A 21,018-nucleotide genomic window follows, 5' to 3' on the forward strand; every position below is an offset into this window, starting at 1 on the left:
GCCTCTCTTTATGCCTGTGCTGCGCTGGGAACTAATCCCCAGTGACTGTCAGCCGAATACTCGTCACCCCACCAAAGCTCCTTACACGACTCCACACGCATCCAGCAGGAGCCGCGTGCGCTTCAGCTGCCGTCCCTTTCGTCCCCTGGAGACGGGATGATTTAATCCCCAAAGCCACTCTCTCTCGCCGGCACCCAGCGCCACATTAGGCAGCTCATTCCTCAGTTATATAAGAGAAAGATGAGATGAAACTCATTCGGGCCTGTCCATCATGAGCAATCTTCTCTGTGAATTAGTTCCTGCTCCCCTGGAGTGAGCCAGGTGAAGTCTGAAGCCAGAAGCATAGATGATGCTAGAATGTAAATGCAGATGTGATTGTATGAGCAATCAAGCTCAGTGTATGTGCTCAGTGCTCAGTGTGTGTGTGTATATATATATATATATATATATATATATATATATATATATATATATATATATATATATATATACACACACACACTCTCAGGCCTGTTTCTATATATATTATGGAATCTTAATAAAGCAAAAAAAAAAATTAAAAATTCACTAAAATAAATACCCCTGTGAAATACGCCACATATGTTCCATCACAAATTGCGTTCTTACATTTTTTTGAAAAACAAAACCACATGAAATTCAAGCCTGTATAGTACTTGCATACTGAATACAGTCCTCAACTGCACATAATGGCTTAACACTCTTATCCCAATCCCGACAAGGCACTGTGTCGTTTTTTGTTACGGGCTGAAAAGCCTGAGCTTGTCTTGTCTCAACAGATCAGCTCTGTTCCACCAGAGCACAGCCCCGGTCTTCTGGGTTTCCTCTGAGGAGTGGGACTGCTGTTGGGGAGAGTGATTACACAGGTAGAGGGAGCCCAATGAGCTGGAACCTCCTATCTTGTTCCAGGCAGCCCAAGGGATCGATAGCAGGAGGAGAGGGTCTAAACATCAGCGCGAAGGGCTCCGATTACACCTCTCTCATCTAATCAATCAGCACGACAGTTCGCTTCCATCCTCCTCCTCCTTCCATAACCTCATTCTCATGCCGTCTCCTTTCATCCTCTATATCCCTCCTCCCTTTTTCCATTTTAGTCACGGGGTGAGACAAAGGTATCTTCACTCACATTATCGTCACACCCAGAAAATGGGTCACCGAACACCGAATCCTGAGCTCTCACGTGCCCCGTCCTCACCGTCTGTAGTAAAACGCAATACTGTCAGCACTCCTGCTCTCGCCCCGCACTAAATCACTGACTTATCCGACCGCTGGCCACGTACTAAAAATCTCCTTAAGAGTGCTGACGGGCAAACAGAGCTCAGGTGAAAGCCCAGTCGAGTGATGTAGCGAGGCCGGAGTCGGCCTGCCTGGAAGATAAAGCATGTGTAATCACAACAGGCCAGACCCATGTGCTCCTGAGCTGTGAAGGAGATAAGAAAACACACTTAGAGTGAAGAAAAAAAGCAGAGAGCGGTGTGTCTATGAGTGGACTGGAGCGGCAGATATTGGCACTCCTCGCTCAAACGGTTTTGTAATCACTCCACTCTAACTCCGCTCCAGGTTTTTTACTTTCCGTGCTCAAAGGTGAGAGAAATCCTCACGCTTTCAGGGGCGCAGGGCCGTTCCCACCAAGGATGATAACTATAACGATAAGTATATAATTGCTGCAGTGCTATGAGAAAAGGCAAGATGGATATAATGTTCAGTTTTTATACTGTTTTGAGGATAATGCATATTATTCGACTCCAATATGACTCCAACTCCTTCAATATATTACATTAATTCAAGAAAATAAATATTCTTCGGGTTTTAAATGATTTTATACCAGTTAATTTACAGAGATTTTTTGTTTGCAATTACACGCTTTTCTAACCTTTTTCTTTTAATTCTTGGTTTGCATAGTATATTTGTATACAATTAATTAGATTTATTAAAACACTTCTAAACCTGTTCTATTATCTGTGGACTCTAAATTGCAAGTAATTACATTCAAGAAAAAACAAAGAATATATATGTATATTTTATTCTTTTTCTTTTATTATTAATGGATATATATGTATGTCCATTAATATATATATATATATATATATATATATATATATATATATATATATATATATATATATATATATATATATATATATATATAAATGTCCATTAATAATAAAATTAAATCTTTATTTTCCCATTGTGGTTAGTAGTAATTCTTGCCTGATATGCACAGCTGTTTCAGAGCGATTCTGGAGCAAGAGAAAACACAGATGCTCTGACTTTCAACCAAATCACTCCTTGCTCCAGGCTAAATCATGCAACTCCACTTGCACTCTTCTATTCTGTACTGCTCATGTACTCTAGTGGGTGGAGAGGGGATCCGGTAAAGAGGATGCGCTTTCAGCTCCCAAACGCATGTGTTTAACTCTTCTTGACTTTCACCTGCAGAGCACATCCAACTGGCAATCCAACAACTGAAACGCATGGCAGAGTTTACACTGAGGCAGTAGGATCCATTTTCACCTGCTGTTTTGATGGAGAATATTAGAGGGAGGGAAAGTTATAGACGAGCCAGTGTCTGCAACTGCAGGAGGAAATGAACTGAAATCAGAGAGCTTATTGTCTTGTTGGCTTATTGTTTTGGAGACCACAAGTTCTTTAGGTAACATACTTAATGTGCAACTCTTATGAGAACAATGCATCTAAGGTGCCATTCCTTTGGAAAGAAAATCACAAATTAGGTCACTTTAGTATATCAGTTGTTTTTTTTATATACACAGATTAAATAGAGAGCGAATGGAGATCTTTGCTTAAATATCTTGCTTCTCAAACCTCTTACTTCAGTAAAACATGCCAGCAATTTCAAGTTTGTCTTTTAAAGCAGATGTTTTCACAGTTTTTAATGTTGATCCCATTATATATATATATATATATATATATATATATATATATATATATATATATATATATATATATATATATATATATATTTTTTTTTTTAAAGGGTGTGTGTATACGTATTTATACACAACCACAAAAAAAAAAAAAAAAAACTTAAAAAGATATTTAAAATTTTTACATTTGGAATAATTTTTTTAATTATACTAAAGTAACTTTTTGTAATATTAGGCAAAATGGAATTGTTAATTAAAATAGTAAACATTAATCCATATTTATTTGTATAGTGACAATTATTACAAAGATTACAGGAAAAAAATTAAAATAAAATTTTGAAAATAAACTTGTTAAATTACAAGCATAAACACTTGTTACATTTCAAGCAAAAACGCATTACATTTTGAGAAAAAAAGTCTTAGATTAGAATACATATAATGTTCAAAAGAATGACATTTATCTACTCATTCCCACCTAACCTGACTCGTTTCGTACCCTCAATTTTTCTATGCGTTCTTAAAGGCAAACTTGGAGACATTTTAAATATGCATGCAGCTCTTATTGTATCTTAACGCTTGTCTCATATGTTTCTATTTTTATGTGTCCTAAGAGGGAGATGCGTGTGTGAATTTGAAACCGGCACTGCGTGGTTGCTGCATCTTGGCTGACGTGTTTTGGCGGAGCGAGAGTTTGGGTGTGAGTGCTATGACTCAGCAGAGTTAGCGTGACGCTACAGGAAACGATGGGCCGAGCCTCGGTGGCAGAAAGAGAATGGCATAATGCTTTTAGAGGACGCTGTGGGAGTGGGCCGCAGATGTTAAACCAGGCGGTCTTCCTCCAGTGGTGCACCCTAGAGCTCTAGAGAGGGTGACACTGGCCAGCGGCGGGTAAGCACTGCTAACGCGTTCTGTCAGCACAGCCTGGCGTGACCCCGTACCACAAGCTCTCTGGTCACAGTGCAGCGAGACTATCACTGGCCACCAACTGCGCTTCAGACACAAACGGAGCAGACAGTCTGCGGTCGGGGGAAGCCAGTGAACGCGAACGCGAATGGATGAAAGCTTCATCTCTGCAGGTGTCATCTATCTGTGGCTGATTATAACAACCCGGCAGTCTGCAGGGGTCAGAGGTCAGTGGGGGGTGGGTGACAGCGAGGTACTGCATCATCCACTCTGGTAAATCAGAGCCGGAAGGATGCGCAGACAATCGCAGGGTTGCTTGAGGATGTAAGAGCACAGCTTGACTCAAACTGCTGCTCGTTAGCTGCCGTATCATTATCCCTAAATTTGGAGTGTGCTAAATGTGCAGTGAAGAGACAACGATTTAGATCCTGAAGTGTTGATAATGCAGGTCTGGGTGCTTGGGTATTGCACAACAAAGATGTATTCACACATGCTGATTGCATTGATTGGGGTTGCTGCATAAAAGATTGTAAAAAAAGACACAAACCTTTACATATTTATTTACTCATTTATTTTTAATTGCAAGCGAGTATTTTAATGTTATATATAATACATATGTTATACATCACTTAAAAGTTATTATAAGGGTCAATAACACCGTAGAGTGCCTTTAAACCCTCACGATACTCAAAAAATGTTTTTAATCTCCCATTTGCTTTGTCATATTGTAAATAGTAGACACTTAAGTACTATAGAAATATATCAAGTGAGCTTTTTTTTTTTGATAATAATGGACCATTATTTGAAGCATAAACCCATATTTTTACCATGTCATGGACATATATATTAATGTTTTCATTGCAAAATTACTATGAATTAATGTGAATATGTTTTCTGAAAGGTATGATGTCCATTTCCTAAACGGAGTCATAATAATAAACACATTGATGTTAAACATTTTATAATAATGACACTAGTGTACTTCAGTGTAATCACTCACTGTATAAAATATGACCATGATTTTAACAGAAAAAAACTACAGTGCTACAGTGAAAATGTTGAATGGGTAACGGTAAATTCCTGTAAAATTTACAGGGACAACCTGTATATTTTTGGCTTTGGCTCATCATGTGACTTTTCAAAGTTACAAAACAGATTCCAGTATTTAATAGGTTGGCATATTAACAATTATATCAGTTTAAATTACGGTATTTAACTGTAAATTTAAGTTAAAACATAAAACGTTGTTACCGTATTTTTTTTACAGTAAAATTCAGTCAACCACAGCTACCAGTTTTTCACAATAAATTTAAATATTTAGTTGCAAAGTTACTTACTGTTAGTAGAATGCCTGGAGTTTTTTTTTATTTTTTATTTTTTTAACTATTTTGCATTGAAGGACACACCCATATTGCATCCCATCAGGATTTGCTGTCACTCACGTCGCTGAAAACCATAAATTGCTGAAATTTTAACTATGTGTGAAAGCCCCATCAGCTGTCCTGCAGTGTCACCTTCACACTAAACTCTGATATAAGCAAGAGGCAAAATGCTGCTCATGCAGAAGAGATGCTGATGAAAATGCACCGTCTGCGTGGCCACCTGATACCGCTCGATTACTTCCACCGCGGTGAAAACCAGGTAGAGTTTCGCTCAACACCGGAGCATTTCAGACAGAAATCAAAGTTCTGTCATCATGTGCACCACTCGATTTGAGAAGATAACAACGTATGGATTTGGAGCAACATGACAAGAAGTTTAAAATTTTGGATGAATGATTCTTTTCATCTAACAATCTTTCATCTGAAGCCTGCGTTAGTGACAGGTGAAAATGTAACTTCAGATTGAAAGCTCTTTCCACATACGGGCTACAGCAGGGGGTGGCAGGGTGTGTGACAGCTCTTCCTCCGCCCCCCCTAAAGCAGGAAGTCTCTCTGACGTTCCCTTCCCGCTTTTCGGATAATTATAGCAGTCAGAGTTTGGACTGTCACTGCTGCTTTTCACGGAATGCTTGATTGTGTATTACGAGACTGAACAGAGGAAAAAAGAAATCCTTTAAATCGCTGCATCCATCAACAAGCTGATGTATGTGCAGAGAGAGGACAAGCTGAGCCTATAATCTGCGCATTGGTGCCCAATTCTACATTTTTCACCGTAAATCAAGAGGCAATAACGCCTACTTTAAATCCAGTGGGCATTTCTGGTGACAGGCATTTAGAGCGCCTAAAAGTGCATTAAAAAAGCCATAGAACCTTTCACGTTGAGTTAGGCTTTTGTCTGTAGTTGAGACGCTCAGATCTCCAACCAGCCTGCACAGCTGAATGGGAATTCATGATTCATTTATGACTTTTTTTAGACTGCTATCATTATCCTTCCTGGTCTTCAAAAATCAATTTCCCTCACATTAGCAGCAGTTCCTTCTGGCTGAATGTTCTTCTTATTTAATGGCGTGAGAAAAAAAACCCTGCTTTACGACTCGCAGTATGTTGAACACTGATTCTATAAAATCTTTGTCTACATTGGAAATGGCAGCTCTTTTTATTCTTCGGTGCAACAGAAGCACATTTTCAGTCTCTTATTGCACACTTGACAAATTTACCATTTTTTTAAATTATCTTAATAATTATGATGATATCTTCACAGATGAGATTTAATTCCCATAAGTTTCAGAGCTTAATTTGATAGACATCATTAGATATAGATTTGTTCATTTTTTATAGCCATCAGAAACATTGATTATTATACTGTAGGTTTTATTTGACACATTTATTTAGTTTTTGGATTTTTAATTATATTTTTAAGTATGTTTTATTTTGTGTGTCATTATTTGAAAAAAATTTTTTTAGATTTGACTTATTGCAGGATTTACACTTTTTTTCATTTAAAATTTTATTGCGGTTTTAGTTCTATGGTGCACAACTAGTTTTTATTTTGTTGTATATTGTTTTTAAGACTTTTAAATATAGCTCAGGGTTTCAACCTTTATTGGTCACTACATTTTATTTTTTGTTTTAGATTTTTACATTTAAGCTTTAATTACATTTATGGTGCACAACTAGTTTTTTTTAATTTTGTGTATATTTTTGAACATTTTTTGATTTAAAATTTCCTTTTACCATCTTTTTTTATGTATGTATTTATATATTTATATTTATTTAATTTTTAAGTAATTAATTTCTTTGTTAAATACTTAACATTTTATTTTTTAAAACATTCAGCCTATTTCAGCTTGATTATATGCATAATTAGTTTTTTTCCCACCTGAAGATGCATCATACTTTAAATAACACCAAATTAGTTTTATGCACCCAATACAAGGCACCACAGCATACTGCAGTTAATAAATCATGCTATAAATGTGCCATTGCCAAACATTTAACAGTAAATTTGTAACTACCGTAACTTTGGACATTTATGATTCAGCAGCTTTGACTGGTTTCACTCAGGTCTGGTGTCAGTCTCAGATTGCCCACAGAGAACAATACTCTCTGATTTACAAAAAACACTGACACCGGCCAGTCATGCAGGTCACAATTGTATTTAACTGTTTCTTTTTCTTCCTGACTTAGCTTTACTTTGCAGTTTTCAGGTTCAAAACAAAAAAATACATTTTTGTAAACACAGTTTTATGTGTTGTGCCTTTTTAGTGAAGGTTAATTAAAATACTGCATTACCTTGAACATTTAAGTAACTGTAGTAAGTTAGCGAAGCTAGCAAAAGAAAGAGTTCACCTAAAAATTTGATTTCTCTCATTGTTACTCTAAGTCTCATATTTTAATGTACAAATAGAAATTATTTGCATTTCTGATTAGATACTAAATGTGTTTCACTGTGCAGAGTACAAATACAGAGCAAGTGAATTAAAAAGATGAGATTTAACTTTTTTAATCTAATCAATATGGATGATTTTTATGGTATTTTATGGTCTTTCTTTGTCTTTTTGCAGCTTTGTCAGGACATTTTACGTTTTTCCGAATTTCTTATTTTCACATTTTTTGTGGTAAACTATCCTTATCTCTTATAAAAACTAAACAATATACCAAAACACTGTAACAGTCCAGACTGTAAATGCTAAAGTTCCGGTCAGCACTCTCCTTTTGGGATGATATCGCCCAGCATGCTGGGAGTTTAAAGTGAAATCAGGTGTTTTTTGGCTGCTGCCCTACATAATGAAACCAACCTGGCAGATATTACACCCCTTTTTGCCCATCTGCTGAGTATCAGTATGAGCGGGACGGGCCCCTGGAGCTCCTCTGATTAGAGTGTGTGTCTGTGTCTCAACATGAGCGGGACGGGCCTCTGGAGTCCCTCTGATGAGTGTGTGTGTGTGTGTGTGTGTGTGAGAGTGTTTCTCAGCATGAGGTGAGAATGGCCCCTGTGATGCAAGTGTACTGTGTATGTCCTCATTCTAAAGGACAATGGATGTTTTAATATTATAAAATAAACTCAATGCTACTCAACATTTTAAACCGCTAAAAACAATATTTTCATTAATAAAATTCTTAATTAGATTTTATATTATAACTAAATAATACATGTAAATTATATGTATATAATACAATAAATACATTTTAATTCTAACAAATCTATCAATATTAGTGATTTGAATTAATCGCAATTAACTGCACTCAAATACATTTTAATTTGCATGTTCTGTATATATTTATTATGTGTATTATTTTGAAATAATATTTTGAAAATATTTACATGTATTTACATGTCAATATTTATATTCATATAGTGTATATAAAATATGTAATATAACATTTCTAAAATATAAACATGCATGTGTGTGTTTATATATACATAATAAATATAGAGAGTGCACATATTATGCAAACACAAACTTTTATTTTGAGTGCAATTAATTAGTGATATATATATATCTAAGGTTTGTATTCAGTGCTTAATGCAGGTTGGCAAAGCACGTTAACGTCTGTGTACTGCTGGTTCTCTTTCAACAAAGAAAGTTAATGTGTATGTAGCAGGAAGCCGCTTGTGTTGGGCACAGATCGGAAACGCTGTCCTCCCACAACAGCATCCCGAGCTCTGATGTTCTACAGGGGGGTTACAAGACAAAAATGGCTCTTTTTTGCTGTCTTAATGCAAAACAGACCCTTACATGAACCTTTCTTCTGCTTAATCAGAATACGCAGAGACGCGCTGCAGCGACAAGATAGGGAAACATCCTCTTTAATCAATAGTCTTCCTGGCTGTCAGTGATTCCTCGTACGAGAGGATGTAGCTCTAATTACAATTAATGATTGTAAGATAGTAGTGATTTGGATTTCAGCTGGAGTCCTCCTGCCCAACCCCGACTCTGTTGGCATGTTAATCAATTGGTTTATTGTGAAGAGCAATTAGGGGTTGCTGGAAGCGGTTGTAGTTGTCTCACGTAGCTCGCAGAAACGGGCCAGCTGCCTCGAAACGAAGGCGATAAAAAAGCGCCTTCACCACGGGCTTTAAACCTGACGGTTCCTGGTATGAAGGTGGCTTCATTTCTGTCAGCCGTGTGTGTGATTGGACAAACAGCGGGAGTTCTGCTACCTCTTTTCCTCTCTCTTTTTTGCCCGAAATCAGTTTTATTTCATTACGAGGTTGATGGGCATGTCCTGCTAGAGGCAGTTGGGCGTATTTGGAGGCAAACTGGGTGGCAGATCAGCTAAACACCACTGCAGACGGAAGCAAGAAGTGACTTTAATTGTTTCTAAGTGCTCGCAGGTGGCAGTGTTTACCCACCTCCGTCTGAATAGAAAACATCATGTTATACCGACTTGCTTAAACAACCATTAAATTTTCCAGATAGTTCAGGCTAGTCTAGGTTATTAGCCAAAATGTTTACCGGCTAAATAAAATCTTCATCAGTATTCACTAAAAAAAGCACCCTGCTGCAGCTCTCAAATCAAATATGGCTGTAGGATATCATATCTGGTTTGATAATGCTGAAAACTTGCAACAATTTTTTCTTTCTCTGTATTTATTCCTTCCCTTTCTAACTTGTACTTGTTCGGAACAATGTCTGCCGTTGGTATTACGACCGCTTCCTTTGTATTTATGTATTTTCATTTGTAAGTTGCTTTAGATAAAAGCATCTGCAGGAAAAGACGTCTAAAACCCCTGATTTTGTGACAAAAAGCGGCGTATGGTACAACATGAGGGCGTGTTGATTTTGGGTGAGCTGTCCCTTTAAGAAGGCTAATGGGAATGCAGCCTCCCATGGTTCTTAGGTTCTTAAGTTCAAAGAAAGATAGAAACTTTAAAGTTTTAAAATTGCAGCCAGTGTTTAAATCACAAGGTACACTGCGTGATTTTTCTGTGCGGTGTGAAAAGTTATAGCAATAGCGCAGGAATTTGTATTGAACTCAACAGGAGGCAGCAGACCTGAGCAGACTATGATAACTAAAGCGACTACTGATGCTCCCTTTGAGGTCAGAAGCAGATGTCAGGGTATGTATAAAAAATATGACTGATAATCCAATCTTAGAGAAGACATGAGGGATAAAAAGAGATTTACAGAGAAGGATGAAAGAGTTTAAAGACTGTAAAGGGAAGTATAGGTTTTCTTAAGGGCTAATAACCTTTAGTTTAAAGCTTGATAAAACCAGAATTTTGAGTGTATATATATATATATATATATATATATATATATATATATATATATATATATATATATATATTATTATTATTATTTTTTTTTTATTATAACTTTTATTATAACTTTATTTATTATAATATTTTAAAATAATTATTTCTCTCTCTCTCAAAACATATACACTGTAAAAGAAAAATTGTTTTAACTTGAAATTTTTTTTGTCAACTTGAAATTTTAAGTTAATGTTAATTTAAGTGACAACTGGAATATTTTAGTTGACTAAACATTTTGGGGAAGTGGGGTAACAAGTTATTTCAAGTTGAAACAATTATTTATATACACACACAAGTTTGTAATATTAAAGTAATATTGTAAAATAACATTTCAATTTAATATTTGGTATTTACAGTAATTTACAACAATTTTCAGCAGTCATTAGTGTCTGATGATATTTCAGATTTCAGAAAACATTCTTATTTATATATATATATATTCTCATTTTATCATCTTTTTGGAATTACCTGATGAAAATCATCTTTGTTTTTTCTATAAACTGCAATTTAATTTGTCAAGGCACAGATGTGTATAATAAAATGTCTCATTTCTGCTACTGTACTTAAACGAAACATTAATGGTAACTCCATTAAGTCTCCTTGACTATCAAGAGAGTAGTTTCTTGGAAAGATTTGAAAAGAGGGGAATATCATTCAGGACAGAAAATCCACACTCACTTGTTTTGGTGTTTGGAGCCCTGGAGATGTGCATGATACTGCTCGATGGAGTTCAGAACCACATTACAAACGCTGCACGAGTAACTCCGGCGCAGGCCTGCAACACAAAGCAAAAAAAAAAAACTGATTCTGACTTGAAAGCAGAACGGAAACAAGTCCCAGCTGAAACGCTCTTAAAATTGTTTTGTCCCATTTCTCGTTTTCTTTTGAGCATTATTGATTGCTTTTTGTTTTTGAGATTGCCTTGGCTGACAAAGAGAAGAGAAATCTATATTTAATCCCTGTTGTTTTGCTTCTCTCGACATGACGAGGGTTTTGTTTGAAAACTCCATTTGCTGTGTATGTGTCGGATAAAAAAAAACCCAGCTCCTAATACAGCGTCTCATTTCGCGGTCTTCGTGGAATCAAGTATTAGCAATTTTAGCTTCCTTTTGTCCTGATGGCCTTTTGATTTCGGGGGGTTATGCTTCATGATGGTCTTTTACAGTGGAGGGTCGTCAAGTGCATCGGTTTGGGAGGGAGCGAAGCAGATGTGAGCTAATTAAAGGCTTTGCAGGTGGTCCTACAAATAACGAACAGCATCGGACCCGAAAATAGACGGATGTGAAGAATGGAGAGAGACGCAGAACCGAAACGCATAGAGGCTCGTTCATCACATGTGGAGAGACCATGTGTGCTCTTTCTGGGCAATATTTCTCTCAGACATCTGCAGGGTTATTTTTGACGACGGTGTTATCTGTTCCTCGATCTGTTCGTAAACGGGCTTTTCACAACCTTTACATTATATCGCTTTCCCGCTCACGCCATCAGGAACTGTTCTTGGGTTTAGAAAGACGATTACATAGTCGTACAAGCTTTTTAATGCGTTTTATGTTTTAGAAAAATACAGTTCTTGTATAGACCCAAATCTTAATTCTGAGCTGCGTTTAAATCTGGATGCATGCTTATAGCCAATTGCGCTGTTTGGTAAAGTGACAAGTTGCTACAGTGTGTTGCTTGGAAACTGTAAACAGCTTATAGGGGGGTGTTTCTCACGCCGCATGCAGAAGCGATGCATATCTCGGCGCTCATATTAACAGTATTAATGCAGAATTACAGTATTTATATTGCTAGTAAAAGAACTGCAAAGCTGCATGTAGAGTTTCATGCTGAGTATATTTTGACTCAGGCGGGGGGAACAGACTGAAAAGTCATTGTAAATAGATTTATCAAGACAATCGACGATTGTTTAAAAAAATTCCCATTGTTTGAAAAGACTCCTGTCAGGCTTGAAGCTCCACATGCAGTGACAGGCACACAACCACTTTCTATTCATTAGTGAAGTAGTTTGTTCAGAAATGTTTGATTTGTGAATTTGTTATTGTTTTTGAAAAAATGGCTGGATTTATTTTATCACAATGCGCCATAAAATTACAACTTAACATAGCTTTTTTCTATTTTAATATGTGTTATGTAAAAATACTGTGTGTGTGTACTGACCCCAAACATTTTCATACTTAATACTATAAACAAATATATTTGTTGATTATTGTATTAATTATTATAGTTTAAATAAGTACACCACTAAATAAATAGGTGCATTGATTATTTTGCTGTTGTTACTGTTGTTGTATAAAAGCAATATCTATTTAGGTTTTGTGTTACAGTGACTTTATTATGGTTAGGAGAGCTAGAACACCTCTTAAACGTGGAAAAACCACTGTGATCCTCATCCTCTCATGGCTTAATGCTTTATCTAGTACTCTGTAAATCCGCAAGACACCAATTTTCACCGATTTGTTCCCATCAAGGTCTGGAACAATTGAATGGTCTTTACAAAAGACAAGTCGAATGAAGACTTTTCACTCTTCTTTAGTCTTTCCAGGTCTGAGGAAATTAGAAAAACTGAGCAATTTCAAAGAGAAATGCTGAGCTTCGATACCTGCTTTATCTTTGATGGATTATGTCATTTAAAGGGGCTTTTTCAAGGGCATGTAGACTTTATTCACATTTTTATCGCCAGTGTATTGATTTGCCCCATATTAGTTAAAGGACAAACCTCACGTATTTATGACTTCCAGCAGCCTTTTAGCCCTTTTATTCAAAATGTATTTTTGAACATCTTTACTTCACCGTCACTGAAATAGAAACTCACACGCATTGTAATGATTCTTTCTGGATGCTTTCTGTAAGTTGAGAGTGATGTGATGCGTGTTCACAGACAGCTTGTGGTGTCTGTACCAAACATATGGTGACAGCAAGTGTGCGTAATGAATCCAAAACACTATTCATAGCAAGCTATTAATATGAACAGGATGTATGACATGACAGAGAAACATTTAAACATAAAAATTTAACTGACGTTATAAAACACACTTTACAGGCTGCTTAAATTAGTCTGAGAATAGCTGAATAGAACACTTGCTTCTTTGTCATGTCTATTAATTAAGAATTTGCATTTAACTGAAAATGATTCAGCTATTATATCAGTAGCTGAAGGACCAGTCTCTTTCAAAGATTAAAAATGTAAGACTTGGCATTCAGACTTCATAAGTAGCTTTACCGAGTGTTTGTTTCTTTTTAAGAAAAAAAAAGTCTGTGTGATGGGATTTTCCTTCATGTAGGACCCCTGATGACCTCTTAGTGTGCTATTCATAAACCGGCCTTAGAAGACACTGTGGTGGCTTCTAATCCCAGTTAATTAAACTGACCGAGATGCCAAAGGAACCAACGAGAGAGACAGACAGAGATGTGGCTCAGGGTAAGATGAATGTTTACTAGGATGAGATTAAAGTTTGCTCCTAACTGCTGGCTTGTGGGAAAGAGGTCTCACTTATTTCCGACAATAGGCCATCAATCAGTTTCTCTTCTCTTGCCTGGGAAATTGCTACCGAATAGATGAGACACTCGTCAAATTCAACTACATTATTAATCGTGGCCAATCAGACAGAAAGAAAGACTTGATTTCTAGTGCTACTTTACTTAGGATTTGAGTATCAAATTAGAACTCTTTTTCAGAACCAAAAAGTGTCTCTCCTTCAATAAAAAAAAAATAAGGAAACTTCAAAAAGTAGGTCAAAGTATAAGTAAAGTCTATCACAAGTAGCTTTTAAATAGTAACATAATTTCATTCACACAAACACTAAGAACTATCGTGGTAATAAACGTTCATTTAACAACATTAGATGTAACATACAAGCCTAATGTACGAAACTGATAAAAAAGAAGTTATTTCAATAAAAAACATGTGATGCAGAGAATTTTGGGAATGTTATTTTACAGTTATTCACTGTAAATCTTTCCAAAAAAGATTTACTACTGTAAAACTATTAGGAACATTTACCGTTCACCATTGAACAGGTTTTTAGCATTTCTCTAGATTTTTTTTACCATCAAATTCACTGTCATTTTTTACAGTGTAGCTGAAAATATACACTTATATATTGTTTGATGTACATTATGTAATGTTAAAATGTCAATAGTTTGTGTGTGTGTGTGTGTGTTTTAGCAGGAACGTTTTAAATTGATCAAAAGTGACAGTAAACATGATTACAGAAGGTTTCTATGCAAGGAAATGCTGTTCTTTCTAGTCATCAAAAAATCCTAAGATAAAATGTATTTTACTGTTTCTTGAGCAGCAAATGCAGCATATTAGAATGACTTCTGAAGGATCATTTGACACTGAAGACTGAATCAGTGACTGTTGAAAATTCAGCTTTCCGTTACATTTTAAAAAATATTAAAACACATCAGCTTCAAAAATATGAAAATAAAAAATAAATATATATACTTATATATATATATATATATATATATATATATATATATATATATATATATATATATATATATATATATATATATATATTACTTTTGATGATACCTTTTGATTATAGCATAAGCAAAGCCTTAGAGTTTAGGTTTTACTATATCAAATGATCATCTAACAATGTCACTACCAAAATGAATACATCAAGATAATTCCCAAGATGATTCCTCCAGCATTTTACGAAGGATTCATATGTTCATCAAATCCTACATTTCACAATCGAGACCATATCCATTGGGTTATAATGATGAATACCTGCACTCATGAATGTCAATTTTAATCTTGCCTGTCAAGGTGGATATAAACGGAGCAGGAAGGAGATGCTGGCTCGTTCTTGACTTTTTACAGATTCTGTGAAGCACATAAACTACTCCTGCAATTTTAAACAGGGCAAATCGCTGCACTTTCAATATCCCCCTTCACGAAATGGCAGGAGGCTCTTCAGCGCCGAGCTGGTATTTACATCCTAAAGCTTGTCACTCTCCCTGCTTTTTTTGTTTAGGGGGAAATGAAAACCTGTTTGCAGCAGGAGAGGTCTGTGCTGCGCTCCAATTTTCTCAGCAACAAAATATAGCCTCAGTTGGAAGGCAATTACGTTGAAGTGTTCTCCACGAAAATAGCCAAGAGTCTGGGCCGGGATCCGCTAGCAGTCACCTCTCCGATGAGCCCTACCAATGGCTTCCTGAACCTGATGAGAAGCTTGACTCGTAATGAATAGCTGCATCCCTGTGAAAAGCCATTCTTTTGAATTCCTCCAGTTTTCGGAGTCTTAAAAAGGACACGTGTGTTTGTCTGTGTATGTTGCATGTACCCTGTGTTCGTGTGCAGGCTGCAAATGAGGATGATGAATGGGAGAGGACAGGCCAAGAGAAGTCTTGACAGCTCCCTGAAGGAAGACCAAACCGCAGGCAGAGCTCAGGAGATCGAGGCACTCTAGACTCTGATAGAAAGCGGGCAGTGTTTGAGATACATTATCTTGATAAAACCCAAAACGAGGCTGCCTTATTTACTTATCTCAATACTGTTGTATTTTCTAGTGGAATCTTTTCCATACAATGACAGTGACCTTGTCTGTCAAGCTCCAGAATGAACCAGAAAACACAATAAAAGAACCATAATAATTCATGTGGACCACAATTTACCATTCATTGTATCATTTTAGTTAATTTGTGGCCACAAATTAAGAATTTGTTCCATCATCTTAATTCATTCACTCATTTAAATAAATCATGTCCGCATTGTACTAATTTATTCCCTTGTTTTAAATTAAATAAAGCAAAGGAACAAGTTTGTACAACATGGCCATGGTTTACTAAATTTACCAAAAGAATGCAGGATTAACTTTTAATATGTGAGTGTTTTCTTTTTCAGGTTTGGACATATTTTGACAGAAATTTTCACAATATAATCTTACGTCAACTACTGAAGTGTTTAAATGCGTAATCTAGTCATATTCCGTTACAACAAGATGATTCAACTCACATTATCCAGCATTACAAAGGGCTATCCTTTGGGGTCCAAGGTGGGTATGGTTTTGCGAGGATTTGGCAAGACGGCAGAATAAGCTGAACTAACACCTGTACAGAGCTGCGATGTTTGGAACACCTTGATGAAAAGCTCTCGTAATCAGCAGCATTTCAATAGAAGTGACATTTATAGAGAAAAGCTCCTGACAAGGGCACTCTGCTGGGTCGTGGCTGGGGAAGTGATTATCTCTTATGACGAATGCAAGGGTCAATGTAAAATTTAAATTATTGTCGTCTCTAGGCTTGACAAAGACCACAACAACTGCAGATTCTGCAGGATTTGACTTGAAAGAAAAACACAGTGTTTCTCTACACTAGATATGTAGAGTGCTACAGGATTGTCCCTCAAGACCTTTTAAATGCATGACATTATGACAGACTTTACAGGCAGGATTGTGAACACCAGTTAAAAATAAAACAAGCCTTCTTGGCTTGCTCATCCTCTGCATTGTGATTTATGTGTTTCTATCTCTGGTAATGCAGAATCTCAGTTACCTGCTGAGCCTTGGCAGGTATCGACATGCTGTTTTCGGACAGCACTTTCCACTGTGATTGATGTCCTTTGAGACCAAATCTCTGATTGCTCTTGAACTGATCAGTTTGCCGGTATTTAAGAGAACATTAGGCCAGTCTTTCGACTCTCGCACATCAGTTATCTCAATCTTTTTCCGAATACCTTTGACATTGTTTGCTCCATTTTTGCTCTAGTTTTTGCTGCATATAATGTCTAAGATGTTTTCCGTAAGAGACTCTTACAAGCAGTCAATGTGCCTTGTGCACTATATTCAGCATATTCTGTTGATATACAATAGCTGGAGCTCTTATTCAGACTAGGGTTCAGCTCAAAAATGGGTTAGTTCATGATGTCGCATGATTGTGATAAAGAAGCACTAAAAAAACAGTCCTACCGTGAAGGACTGTTTAATGCATTTTTATGATTTTTGAAGAATTGAATATAGTGCATGAGTTGTGTGGATCCAACTATTAAAATGCTGTTTATTTTTATTCATGTTCTTGTTCCAAACACATAGCACAAAAGAAGGTTTTGAAAGATAGTGGGGTCCAAAAAGCATTGTGTATAGAGTATATATGTTCAGTTGAGATCATCTTGATCAGCCAATCATTTTTGGATGAAAACATTGTTCTTTTATATTCCACAGAAAAAAGAAATGTACAAGATAATTTATAGACAGTTTTTGGTTAAACTTTACTTTTATAATCACTTATTATTGTGTTTTAAGTGAATTAAAATAGTGTACTCTGTCTTAGGTTTAGAGCTCTAAAAAATATCAACAAACGATTTTTGTTAAAGTGTTTAAACATTATTTAACACTCAATCTACTCAACAAAAGAAGCCTGAATGGGACAGACTTGTTCATTTCAGTAGCAAGTGAATGAAAATCAAAGCTCTTTCGAGTCGTAGTTCCTAAAGACAAGTGACAAGCCTTTTTCTAATTTGCCTTGGGGAAAGTAACTCTCAAGGCTTACGGATCTAGTTTTTGAGATGTATCCGAAGGCAATACTCGACTCGACCTTGTTCAAACCCTTGAGCAAGCACTGCGATGTGACTAACGGTTTATTTGAACTGGCTTATAGGATCTGTCAGGATACCTGGATCACACAATGTATGACTAACATGTCTAGTGATTACAGCAATGTGAAGTACGCATTTGAAGAGCACAAAGTCACGGACAGTAGTCAACAGTAGGGAACAGAAGTACGGGAAATACTGAACTGAAAACTTGTGGATGTGTGAAGGTAAAATGAGTGCTACAAAACGCATAGATGCTAAATTCCTTGTACTATACTGTTTTTAACTAAAAGCAAAAAAAACTTTTTAGACATTTTGGCCATTTATTTACACAACAGAGGCCTGAACAGGCAACGTTCTGAAAACGGGCTTCAAAGTGCAAATTTTCATATAGAGAATCATATAGTTATCTTTTCATTGTACAAAAATGTGAATTTGTGAAAATGGTGCACATGCGTATTACTTGTCGGTATACAAAGTGTTTGTAGTGACATTTTGCAGCTACAGCATTTTTATCTAAATTAAATTATTGAAATTATAATTAAAATTCAGCTTTTCCATTACAGGGATAAATTACAATATAACATATGAATAGATAATAAATCGTGAAAATACATCACAATTACTTTTGCTTTTTTTATTGTAATTTGTCAATGCAGCCTTGGTGAGCACAAAAACTTTACCAACATCTGAACTGTACTTTTTTTAAACACACCGCAAACACGTATATCTTTCAATAACTGTTTTCCCAGTAAATTATTACTTTTTGGATTAACTTATATTTGTTTTATTTTTTTATTCAGGGTTTGTAACTGTGTGTAACTTGTGGCACCATCAGACAATCAGTGTTATCATGACTGTTTTGTGTGATTCTGAATGTGATTAATCAACATTTATGACTCAGGCGATTGAAGACTGACCTGTGCTTTCATTGGCATCCAGACTGCCAGCCAGCTGCTCCAGCAGTCGCGCCCGTGCCGCATTTCTCTTGTGTTTCTTGCCTTCGTAGTGTTGCTGTGCCATCAGTGGGTTGTTAAACCAGGCGCCACACAAGCAGCAGTACTTTCCTGCCTCGCTGTGATTGGCCAGCGGCTGCCACGAGGAGGGGGGTCTGTTGTCTGGGGGGTTGGCGGCGCTGACTCTACACAGAACAGAATATACATTCATCATCTATAAATATACATCAATATTGATAAACTCTTGAGCCTATTAAATATCAAAACAAACCGAGAGATTCAGCTGAGTGTAGACGAAATTGTCTTGCTGGCAAACACACTACTGGCTCCAAGCCAAATCTACTGAAGAGTTATGGGGTCAAGAGAAGGTCAGAGCATGTGGAGATGAAAATTTACCCCTGAGTTAGGTTACCCTCCTCCATCTTATGAGGAAAAAGCAAGCAAATGGATTGATCTTCCAGGTGACACTCTTCAAGACACCATGGGACTTGTTACCATGGTTACAAACCCCAAATAGCCACAGGCCACAACACTGCTTCAGGTTAGAATGAGCTAAACACACTATGATTGTTTACTGGACTGTTAAATTCAATAGCTGCTGAAGAAAACTGTAAAGTAGATTTTTTTAGTACCTGTGCAGTTTATGGAATGGAATTGAATATGCTTAATTTAGTTCACTGTATGAACAAGAGAAGTGTAAACATTATGCTAAACATCTGACTTACGTGTTCCACTGGAGGTAACAGTACATAAAAGGGGATCTGGAGCTACATAAGTGTTAGTAAATGATAACAGAACTTTCATTTTTGGGCAAACTAACTCAAGAAGTCTCAAGAAATGGTACAAAGGCTGTCACTGGGACGGTACCCTTTCAAAAGGTACATCTTTGTGTCATAGTTCCATGTAAAATGCGCAATTTAATATTAAGTATACATATTAGTATCCAAATTGTCAACATTAATACCTTTTGAAAATGTATCACTCCAGTGACAGCTTTTGTAACTTTTTTTTATGAGCGCGTATAGAAGAGAAAATGCAACATAATCTTAGGCTGATGATATATGGGCCAGCTTATGAGCAACTTTTTGTACTTATTTGAACAGTGCCTAAGGCTGGTATTACGAGCACTTCCTCTGTCTGTTTGCCACTTTAAAACAAATCGCTTTATGTACTTTCCCAGTTGTAAGTTGCTTTGGATAAAAGTGTCTGCAAAATGACTAAATGTAAATGTAAGTTGTAACTTTGGGCAATGTTGCCTTGCAACACAAATTTGTTACCTATTCACAATAGGAAAGCGCAAAATTGCAACATTTGCTCTGTGTATCATCACCTTTAGTCTTTCTCTCAAACTCGAGCATTTATAGAGAACTTGCTTTCTCTCAAAGGCATAGCTCACCCTAGAAAAAACAGTTCTATCACCTTACCCCATGTTTTGTGTTATTGGTTGTTTTTTTTTTTTTTTGGATGACAGCATAAATACCAAAAAAATAAATAAACCAAGGACACAAGTACAGTAAATGATTATTACTTAAGGGTAACTAAAAGGAACAGAATAATGCATTATCAATTTAATGTTGTTCCAAATATTTGTCTTCCATTCTTTTTAAGAGTGTTGATAACAAACAGTTTCGCTAACTATTGATTTTATGAACACTGTGACTGTTTGGGATATTTCCCAAAATATCTTCTTTTATGTTCCAGAGAAGAAAGTCATGCAAGTTTGGAATGACACGAGGGTGAGTAAATGACAGAAGTTTTATTTTTGGGTGAACTATCCCTTTAACTCTCAGAGAGCCAGTGTAGTAAAAGTAATGCTCTATTTATATCAGTAGAGTAACACTTTTTAAATAGCTATGGGTTATAAGTACATATAACAGCAGTTTCTGAAATGTATCATAGCAACAAGTTTGGCAGAAAAATACTTTAAATCTACCAACATGCCAAAGTCACTCAACATGACACCACTGCCGTCTGTTTTGATCAAAATGTGGCAATCCTTATTCTTCTAGAATACATACCGATCTGGTTGGATGATGGTTGCTAAGAAGCTGATCATTTGATTTAGTTG

At 36.3% G+C, this 21,018-nt stretch overlaps 1 protein-coding gene across 1 annotated transcript in view; it reads right to left on the minus strand.

The window, feature by feature from the left end:
• Positions 1-608: 608 nt before the first annotated feature.
• zgc:171482 (zinc finger protein) overlaps positions 609-21,018 on the minus strand; it is a 64,648-nt gene continuing 44,238 nt past the window's right edge. Inside the window, 4 exon segments of the mRNA XM_043254556.1 lie at positions 609-1,438; positions 11,130-11,226; positions 18,915-19,094; positions 19,097-19,135. Coding sequence (XP_043110491.1) covers positions 1,408-1,438; positions 11,130-11,226; positions 18,915-19,094; positions 19,097-19,135 — 347 coding nt within the window. The 3' untranslated portion in view covers positions 609-1,407.

Source organism: Puntigrus tetrazona, chromosome 13, assembly GCF_018831695.1.
Source record: "Puntigrus tetrazona isolate hp1 chromosome 13, ASM1883169v1, whole genome shotgun sequence".
NCBI classification, from domain to species: Eukaryota; Metazoa; Chordata; class Actinopteri; order Cypriniformes; family Cyprinidae; genus Puntigrus; species Puntigrus tetrazona.